This window comes from Sesamum indicum, linkage group LG5, assembly GCF_000512975.1.
Source record: "Sesamum indicum cultivar Zhongzhi No. 13 linkage group LG5, S_indicum_v1.0, whole genome shotgun sequence".
Lineage (NCBI taxonomy): Eukaryota > Viridiplantae > Streptophyta > Magnoliopsida > Lamiales > Pedaliaceae > Sesamum > Sesamum indicum.
The window spans coordinates 2,493,157-2,503,939 of record NC_026149.1 but is presented as its reverse complement, the minus strand read 5'-3'; the positions used below and the strand labels follow the sequence as shown (position 1 = coordinate 2,503,939).

General features: G+C 34.4%; 1 protein-coding gene across 1 annotated transcript; it reads right to left on the bottom strand.

Annotated features, from left to right (window-relative positions):
- Nucleotides 5,839-8,987, bottom strand: LOC105161708 (protein SMAX1-LIKE 3-like). Its single transcript, XM_011079496.2, has 3 exons — nucleotides 7,423-8,987; nucleotides 7,140-7,317; nucleotides 5,839-6,972 (listed from the first exon to the last, which is right to left on the bottom strand). Exons 1-3 carry the CDS (start codon nucleotides 8,616-8,618, stop codon nucleotides 5,908-5,910), a joined length of 2,439 nt encoding a protein of 812 aa, XP_011077798.1. The 5' UTR covers nucleotides 8,619-8,987; the 3' UTR covers nucleotides 5,839-5,907.

The following is a 10,783-nucleotide window of genomic DNA, read 5'->3' as shown; positions in this document are numbered from 1 at the left end:
ATGAGAAGACATGGTTGGGTGTTATGAATTATTTTATTATCATATTGAGATTTATGTAGTATATGTTTCATTCATCATGCATGAATATATTTAATTGGTTATAATAGTTATTTAAGTGCAATGAATTAATGTAAACATGTATATTTAAGAAATTTCAATGAATTGATACATGTGTCTATGAATATAATAGTTAATTGTATACAATGAATTGATATTATACATGAATATATTTAATTAGTTATAAAAAATTGATTGATGCATGAATATAATCAATGAAACATATATGAATTTATTTATTTTCAATACATATGTACTAAATTTGCTGAATTTAAAAAATCTCTCTTTTAATTAATAAAATATTAATTTATCGATAAATTAATATCTCTCTAAATTAATAAAATTTCATGGTCCCAAGATTATTAATTTATAGAGGTTTTACTGTAGTTGCAACTTATGATATATAGTTCAAAGTTGTGTGGGTTAGCTAAATAACAAAAAAACAAAACGTATTGCTTATCTTGAAGAATTTTTTACTGCTTGAATGAATCTTGTTAGTCGATTAAATTCTTCGAATTTAATTTTATATGTTGCTTTGAGGTCACATATTATCAATCTAGGAGTAAGATATTGAAGAATTTGTAATATAATGTGTCTTATAATGTCAAAAATGCAGGTGAATTTGTCTTTGCTATCAACTGAGTCATCTGTTGGATTAGGCTCGTTTATGAGCCTACCAAATTAGTAAAAAATATATGGACAATAGATTTGATATGGGTCAGTAGAGTCCGGCATAGTGGACTATTCAATGGACGCCCACCCCCCTTTAACTTTGGGTTTGAGAAAAAAAATTTTGGCTCATTAATAAGTATTTATTAGTAATTTAATTTTTATCAATATTAGCCGGATCCTGGGTCTAGAAGTGGGCTTTGATGAAAGGTACATGTGAATTTTGGGGACTTTATTGGTATCCACTATTTTCAATACATAGAGGGGAAAATGACATTTTTAACCCGCTCACCTCACCTAACAATATTATATATACATCACAGCTGCAAACATTTTTCACTCCTTTTCAGCACGGAACAATATTTTAGACCATCAAGTGGGCCTGCTCCACCAGGCCCATACTCGATGTGAAAGCCAGAAAAGAATAATATCACTACATAGTAGACCTGGTAGACCAGGGCCAAGCCCATTAATGATGAAACTGGGCCTTCCCTTGTGCCCCGTTGCTAAATGAGCATTCAACCACGAAAAATGTTCGCCCAATCCTGAAATATCTAATAACGCATTTGGATATGAAGAAATAATTTTAAATAAATCAATTTGAAAAGACCTTTTTGAATATTAATTCTCGAAAATATTTTGATCACCTCCCATGATTATGTTCCTATTTCGTACATGCCAGTATATACACAGATATTTATACATATAAGATGTGTATGATAAATACATACGGTGCTGAATATTATAAAATAACAAGAATCAATTTCATGTACGCATGCGGAATTCATAGAATTTACTATTAAAAGAAAAAGGAAAATGAAATTTTGGGTTTTGAAAATTGATTTATTCCCAACTTAGGATGCCAATTTTGGAATTGGGTAGGACAAACCATAAAAGCAAGATCATCAAAGTCAACTGGTGTGACGTTGATGTTTCTCATTTTTCTTCTATAAATTACCTCAACCATGAATCAGTTTCTCTCTAAGTTCTCTAATTACTATTTTTACCTTTACAGATCCTATTCCTATTCTAATCTTTTCTTCTTTGTGCTCGGCATTAACTTGAATGTTTTAAAGGATTTTACTGAAAATACCCTTCTTCAACTATATATTTTTTCAATCATTTTTGTTCTCGATATATAAATTTTTTAAAATTTATCGAACAAAATTATTAAAATGAATTCGTACCACGTCTCATATATATATATATATATTTGAAATACAGACACTTAAAAGACACATACAGACAGAATCAAATACAAAATCTCCCTTAAAAAATCTTGAGCCCAAACTGTTGGACTATCTCTCAAGGGACACTACCCTCCAAATGCTTACAGGACTAATTAAAATTGTACGTTTCTCTATATATTCTCATGTTGCTGCAAGGTATCTCATTTGATCATCAAATTACGTATTAATAAAAGAACAATTGACCATTTTAACCCCGAAACAAAGTTATTAATGGATAATCATAAAGTAATACTACAATCAACGAATCTTGATTATTTCAAAAATTAATGGTGGGCATGTGTCCGTATTTGTTTAAGGACTAAGCAAATTAGGTCGGAATGTGATATGTTTGTCTCACCTTTTCCATCCATGCAAAATAAAATTGTTGATGAGAAGATGAGGACGGCAGCTTTTTGATATTTTGATTTACTCCAAATTATAAGATATAGTTAGGAAAAGGCAAAGCCATTTTAAAGGTAAGGAAAAAGGTGCATGGATTAAAGTTTAGGCTTTTTAAAAAAATTATAGTGCACGAGCTGAGCAAAAAAGGGAACAACTTTGTGTTAAAAGGGCTGTCCACTTTCTACACCCCGTAGTACTTAAAGTTTTTTTTGAAGCAGTCATCATGCAATGCAGGAGTATCTTCCTTCCTACTTTTGAGGGAAAAATTAGATTCCATGTGCCTTCACACTTCATATTAAACTATGGAAACGTATATATTCTTTCTATGTTTCCTGCATATTTGAATGTGCCCTCTACACCTATACATATATTCCTTATAGGTTCTGTTATTAGCATGTTTTGTTTTTTATGTATATAAGTTTTTGTATTTGGCCGACGCGTGTTATTTGGTTGGAAGGTCGAGTCATTTTTCATGAAAAGTTTGTGTATATATAGCGTGTTTTTCTGTCAATGTGAGAATTTATAAGTATGAGGCCATGTTTCATCCCTAGTGCTGATTCAAGTCGAAACAATATAAGTATTTTATAATGATGTGGAGCGAGGATGATTGATGCATTTTGGGACCGTTTGGATAGGATGAGGTTGAAATTTCATTAGTTTTACTATTGTCCAGACGATTCTTTATATTTTCCCACTTTTAGTTGAATATGTCAATTTTCATATTTTTAGTTGTTGTTTGGCCTCATATATTGTCAAGATGTTTAGGTATTTTTTGGCTGAATTTTTTAATTTTTGAGATAGTTTATTTTACCTATATTAGAACTTTTTCTTTTTAATAACTGCAAACTCGATTATGGGAATTCATTTAGAAATAAACAACTCTTTTGGTTTTTCAATTTCGATTTCTCAAAACATTGGAGACGAATTCTTTCTTTATTATCTCGATTTCTATTACTTCAGCTCCATAATTAATGACACAAACATTTCAAAGTTTTGAAAAAATAAATTTCCAAGCTTCGGCTCCATGCAAGAAAATGAACAAGTCAAAATTGACCAAATATGTTGTTTTTTTGTGCATATTGCCAAATATATTATTGTGTCATGACATTATATATACATACACACATATATGAAATTACATAGATATATAAAAATTTCTAGTCTATGTCGTTTCTATTGATACAATCTTTTTTTAAAAAAAAAAAATAAGTAAGAATACCAATTTCGATATGCAAAATAATACCCTCAATATGACTAACAACTATAAATATATCATAGTAATTCACATAAAGTAAAACAAACATTCACACATTCAATGAAACTCAAACTCGTGACCTCGAATTTGTTTGGGACCTTAGACACTTCCATTGATACTTATTTATAGAAATTAATGTTAACTGTAAAGGGAATAAGTACTCCTTGTTTACGGCTTTTTTATATTGTATATGACTTTATTCAGATTACCTAATAAATAGATAGGGGATTGTCAAACCCCTGTCTAGGCACACACGGCGTTGTCCGGGGATAAAAAAAAAGAAGAAGAAAAAGAAAGAAAATGTTGAATGGAGAAAGGGTGAAGTGAAGTGATTGTACTAGGATAGGATGTTCATTCCTACAATTAGGGAAGAACATTTAGTAATGTTGTCCAAATAAAAACATTTATAACCTCTTTACAGCCCTTAATCCAGAAGTAGTGTTTGGAAAAAGGAAAAAGCATATGTTGGACAAGAATATGAATTATCAAACCCTCTTTTCCTCCTTTACAATCTGCACTAATTCCCGGAACCAACTCATCTTTTCCAAAGGCAATTAATTCCCTTGTTATTAATTACGCTTCGAGTTGGAGGTTTCAATTTTAATCTAAAGTCGCTAATCTGATTAACTTTATGCGATTCTAAAGTAACATCTCACCTTTCTCATGAAAGATAAGAGATTCTTTAATTAATTATCTAAATTCATTCCTCCCCAAATATTTCACTATTACTTTTCTTTAATCTCGAAACGAATTAAATTTTGAACCCTTATTCTGCAAATGTTTATAATACTTTGTAGGGATAAGAATGTCGGGTTTCGGAAAATTAAAGAAGAAAAAAGCGATTCTTTTGCAAAAACACACAGCACAAAGCATGAAAAGTAGCGCTTTCTCTTTTGATTTTTCTTAGGGAAGATTTTGCTTTTTTTTTCCCCCTCAATTTTATCTTTAACCTTCTAAAGCAGAAAAGTTGCTCCTCCTTTGCGCAACCGTTACGTTATGGATCATCCACACCTCTATAATTAAATTTTCATACTTTCTGGGAAATAATGCAGTAATTATTAATCATCATCATCAATTTTCATTCCTTACCAACACAAAATTAATACATGACATGTTGGTAATTATTACATTCACTTTCCACTTGTAATGATTATAATATATGTTCAAAGATACTCAGGGTTTTTTTTTCTCCTTATATCACTAAAAAATATAAAGATAATTACTCTCTCATTTTAGTGTAATTACACATACACTCTCTGTAAATTGAAAAATTACAGTTAGTACACTTGACGTTTGCTTTCATTTAACAAATAAATCCATCCGTTAGTCAAAATCGAATTTGCTGATATTAGCAAAAAAAATTGAACGAGAAATGATATTTACCCTTGATTAATTGATTACTGATTTATAAGATGGGGAAATTAAAAAATTCCCTAAATGAAGTAATTATGGAGAATAACTTTTATTTAAGTTGCATGAAACTTAAAATTGATATATGGAGATGGAGAAATATACAATGACTTTAACTTTGGTTCCTGACCTCGTAAAAACTAAAAGGAAAAGCAACTTACTTATTTTCACCTTTATTTTGCTGGCTACCTAATTTTCTTTCACTACTTTTATTTTCTTGCTCTTAAAGCGTTCCAAAACAGAAAACCTACTTACTGCTTTTCACACTTTAAGACATCCAAAATCCAACATCCATATATATAGGATGTTGCAAATCTACAATCCCATGCTTTTGAAATTTCCAACCCCAAAATACGGATTCAATTATTTGTTTCCAAAATGGGAATTTAACTAACATAATATTTAAATATTATTAATTATAATACTCATGTTCACAATAATAATAGATTTAATTTAGTTTCTAGAACTTTGAGGTTTTTTTTTTTTCGTTTTCGAACCCCTTTCTTATTACCTTTGATTAATTTTTTTTTCTATATATATATAGAGTGAGGTCTGCGCGTGCCCATGCATGCATGGGGAAGAGTTGGGAGTCCGGACATTAATTTGGTTACTTGCTTAATTTAATTCTCAATATAATATGATCTTCTTCTGTTATTTATATCTATATATTTTTATAATTTCTATATATGGATGAGATGACATATTCAATTAATCCAATAATTGAATAGATTTATATAAATTTATGTTGTAATTATATATTTTAAGTATGAAGCCGATGGATTTGAGATTTAAATTCTTCTTGGGGAGGTGTATGAATTAACCAAAACAGTCACCCATCAAAGGTTCTTCCATTTTCTACAAGGCAAAAAAGGGGTAAACAAAAAGTTACAAGTCTTGAATCTTGAAGACTACGCGCCTATCAACATTTTCAAGAATTCCTAAATCATCAACCGGCCGATCTTCAACAGTGGTATCATCAAACGAAACATTCAAATCCAACGAACCACAGTGGCCCGTCTCCTCTTCTCCGGCGCCGGCGGCCGCGTTCTCCGTCTTGTTGTGCTTTGAGGAATTAGGCGAACTGGCCCTCGACCTGCTGCTGAAGCTCTCGCAACTCAATATAACAATGGCATCATAAAAACCAACTTCTTCACCACATGCATTCCTTATTCTTCCCCTTTCAATTGCCCTTTTTACGCCCATCTGCGAGCAGTAGTCCGCCTGATCCAAATCTTCCACCAAGAAAACCCGGTGAGGATTGAAAGACACCGCTTGAGCAAACCTCTCGATGTAGCTCATACAGCTTTCTTCATCTCTTCCTCTTTTGTTTCGATAGTCGACGTCCGACGAAACGAAGCTGCTCAAACCGATGGACAGGAAGCTTGAGTAAGAGCCGAACACGATTTTAGCCAATTCTCTTGAAATTTGCTCTTTTGCTTGCGGGTCAGGGCCGAGAAAGAACAGCCATGTTTCTTCTTTGACATGATCACGATAATCGCTTTGGTCTTTTCTTCTTAACATTCTCGACCTGGATTGCAGTATGGTTCCAGCGATTTCAGGAATGACTTGTCTCTGCCAGGGCACCTTCTTTTCCAATGCATTACATAGAATATTCAGGTTTTCAGCGTTGAATTCTTTGAACTTCTGGGTGTACTCAATCTCCATAACGTCGCTTGATGAATTAGCAGAATTACTGGGATTAGAAGAAAATGTGTTTCTTGAGTCTCCATTCTCCTGTAAGTGTGCTATCAGATTAGAACCCGAGTGCCGGCTGTCTTTCCACATGGGTCCAGACAACGAGGAATTATTAGGGTTTTGTTGGTCGAATGAAAAGCAAGAAGTGCATGGAGAGGAGAGCGTTAGGATTCCGTCTAATGATCTGGGCTGTTTGTGGGCTAAACTACAGAATGAGTTCCATTTCTTGCGTAGTTCCATGACTGAGTCACAGTTCTGAAATCAAAAGCATCACATGCAAACACAAAGGGAACACTTAGTTTTTCAACTTATGCAACTGAGTGAAGCAAAAGGGGAAAAGGATACTTAATAAAGAGAAAAAGTAATTACGGACAGTTGTTAGTTAAAATTAATTATATGTATTAGTAATTTAAGATACCGACCTGATTATTGTTACTAAGTCTTCTACGTTCATCCTTAAGCCAAGAAGGTAGGCCCGACAGAACGCTGGTCTGTATGTCTTGAGCTTCGGCTTCGAATTTCGCTGAACAATCAGCGCAGAGTTTTACCTCTCCATTTGTAAGCAGCAGCGAAGAAGATTGATTTTCCTCTCTTCTATCACTGGATGAACACAAAGAAAACGCCAAACATGTAACTCCTCTTTACAAGAAAAACAGAAAATATATGAGTTAAGTACTTATATACATAGTTGAACAGAAAACATACTTGTCAGAAACAAGGCTCAAGCCCAAACTATTAGCAGGAATTGTGATAGGATGCAGCCCCCAAGCAGTCTCCAGCGAATGGTAGCCGGTTCTGCATCTCATGTAAGTCTGGAAAGTAGCAATTCCCATGAGCCAAAACCTTCCAATCTCTCCAATTCCCCAAACCAGTCTGCCAATCTCCATTATCATGTGCTCCACGGAACAGTAGTAGCTCTTTTCTTGCTCTAAGCTAACCCTGTAATCACTTATCCACTTGAGATCTCCCAAGTACAAAATAACCCCTTTTTCGACAAGACTCTTCACAAGGCAACTTAGTTCTCCAATCTTCTGTTCAACTTCTTCCCTCTGAAGATTGCAGAAAGAATAAAGTGGTGGGATACTTATGAACTTTACTTCCCTTAAAGAATCAGGAACCTCTCCTTTGTCAACCCTATCCATCAAACCTGAAACTGTAGTTTCTAAGTTCGAAATGCATTCACCTACTATCACAAGACTCTTTCTCTTTCTGCTCGTTGATAAAGTTTCAATTATAATGTTCACATCCTCATTTCTAATTGGAATTTCTGACGGGTTTCTGGTTTTTCTTTCATTTTGGGTGGTGGGAGGAGATGAAGAGGGCTGTAAAGTTAGAAGGCTGTTTTCTTTGGAGTTGTTTTTGTGAGGAGGAGAACTCTGAGAGCACAGCTCCAATGAAACTGCTTTCTCCACATTGCTTTTAACTTGAGTACTCGAAAAACCAGCTTCTCTCATCACTCTGCTAACGCTAGGATCGTCCAATATAGAAATTATGAGCTGCTCGAGCTCAATTTTCACCGCAAGGAGCGGCTGCTGCTGATTTTCGACTGAGCCACGGCGCTGGTGGGCTTGGGCGCGCTTGAAGGCTGCCACAAGTGCGTTTGAGATGGAGGGATGTTGAGAATGAGAAGGAGCTAACATGGGGTTAGATGAGGAAGCCGGGAGCCGGTTAAGAGCCACGTTGAAGCAAAGCTCAAGAGCCTTGCACTGGAGAGGGTGGGAGTGGGACTCCAGGCAGGCAATTCTGAACAAGCCGCTGGAAGTCGCCAGCATGGTGTTGGCTACGTGAAGCGGGGTCACCTGTGCATGGCCGCGTCGCTTAGCCAGCACCACCGCCTGTTTTACAACGCCGGCGGCCTCGGCGGTGAGTACTTGCTGCACCGCACAACCACCTGATCTCATTCTATAGTTTTCGTTACTGTACAAGCTAGCGCTGATTAGGAGAAACCAAAAGGAAACTGAAAAGGAAAAAAAGCTAAGGAAAATCTTGGGAAGATGTTGGTTTCATGACAAGGGAAAGAAGACTACAAAAACGAAAGTGTTGGGTTCGACAAAACACATGTAACCAGAATCCGATATAGGAAACTTTAGTTGTTATTAACCTAGGATGATATCCAAGATTATAGACTAGGAATTGCCTGAAAATGGTGAAATATAGGGAGGGGATGGGGTGCGGGGTGCTTTCCTTGTGGATGAGGTAAAATTTAGGGGTCCAAAGAGTGGAAACTGGAAAGTGGAATGCATGTGCTGACAAGGGGGAGGAATTAATGCACCTGCAGTGCAGTACCAAAGGCAAATCAGCTTTACTGCTACTACTCTCAATTTCATTCTTTATCTCTATATATTATATTTATATTCATTGGAAGATATGGAATGTGGTGGCCGTAGTGCGACTCTGCCTTTCATGCTAATCACTTGTAATTTTTTTGTGAGGGTATCACATCCACCTCTGACTATTCCAAATCTATATATCGAATCTATCCTCTAATTACTTGTCATTTTTTATCTTTCTCCACTTACATGTCATACTATTTTATTCTACATCATTCAAAACTAGATGAAATAAAATCGTGTTAAATAATTACTATTAATTATAATTAATAAAAATAGAGTAAAAACTTGAATTATTCATCACGCAAGTTATTTTTGTCATGATTGTGGGTCATGGCCTTAGTCACACTATACAAATTATGACGAATATATGAATGTGATCGTTAATATTTTACAATGATTATTAAATTTTTAATAATAGTAATAATTAATTATAATTAAATTTTATATTTCATGTAGTGATTTAAACGTAGTAAAAAATGTGGTAGAATGGGGGCGGGAGTAGTAATTCTCTTTTGTTGATATTGGGTTAAAAGTTGGACCGTCACATTAAGTAATAATGTTAGAAACTAGAAATGATTCTATTGGAATAATACTTATTACATTTTATACTAAATGTAGTAGGGTTAGTGTAACATTAATTCTTGAATGTATGGGAGAAACAATGACTATTACTATGTACGCTTTTGGACAAGAATTGTAATGGGAAAAGCAAAAAGAAAAGTATGTGTGTGTGTGTGTACATATGAATGAATGAAGAAAGAAGCGCACCGAGGGAGGGAGGGAGATGACATAAAACGAGGAGGTGAAAAGTGGAGCAAAGGAAGTGGGGGCTGTCTCTGTCTGTGTTTGAAGGAATCGGGAACTGTGTACGATTTCCTTCCGAACTCAGACACACGGAATAAAGATCTATTTACTTAAAGTTTAAAGCTTTGCATGTCGTCCCCTTTTTGCATTGCATGGGGATTATGAACTGCTTACCAAAACATTCCCTCTCTCTCTCTCTCTCTCTCACACACACACACACACTCAGCACTTTCAGTCAATGTGGTTTCTTTCCTTTGTTATTTTATTACTTTTTTTTAAGAATAATTATACTCTCTTTCTCTAAAAATTGATGTAGTTGCATATATAATTCATGTGATTGTACCTATATTGATTTCTTGAAGGTTGTTCGTTCATATGGTTGATATTGTGGTCAATATTTGTCTGAATACCTTTTGATTTTGTTACTTTTGTTGTTTTCATGTATTTGATTGTTTGTCGTTGTATCTAATTTTGCAGGTCTTATGAACCCCTTTCACAGGTTCAACGACTGCCAGCCATACAGACATGATCTCCACGCTAATACTAATATTCATTTATTTATCCTTTTGGAACATTACACACATTCTGACTTGATTCTTTTATACAGATTTATTTGCAGGTGTAGTACGATCCATGATGTGGTAGGATAACAAAAACTTTTTTGACTCGCCATAATTTTTCTAGTACACCTATTCGTGTCTTTTGTTGTAAGGGAGTAGTACTCCTTATTTAATGTTGTTCGATTTGTAAAAGAGTAGTACTTCTTATTTATGGTTTGCTAGAAATTTTAGGGAGACAGTTATCCCCTATAACTATTTTTATACATTTTAATATAAAAGGATCGGGGACTTTGAAAAACTTCCCCAACTCTAGATGATTTTTGTTAAAAAAAAAAAAAAAGTATATCAACTCCCACACCACAGCTACCA

Excerpts from the sequence above, each read along its gene's own strand:
- LOC105161708 (XM_011079496.2), bottom strand. The coding sequence starts at position 8,618 with ATGAGATCAGGTGGTTGTGCGGTGCAGCAAGTACTCACCGCCGAGGCC. Across the intron at positions 7,318-7,422 it reads TTGAGCCTTGTTTCTGACAA|TGATAGAAGAGAGGAAAATC; the intron begins GTATGTTTTCTG and ends GTGTTCATCCAG. Across the intron at positions 6,973-7,139 it reads GACTTAGTAACAATAATCAG|AACTGTGACTCAGTCATGGA; the intron begins GTCGGTATCTTA and ends TTTTGATTTCAG.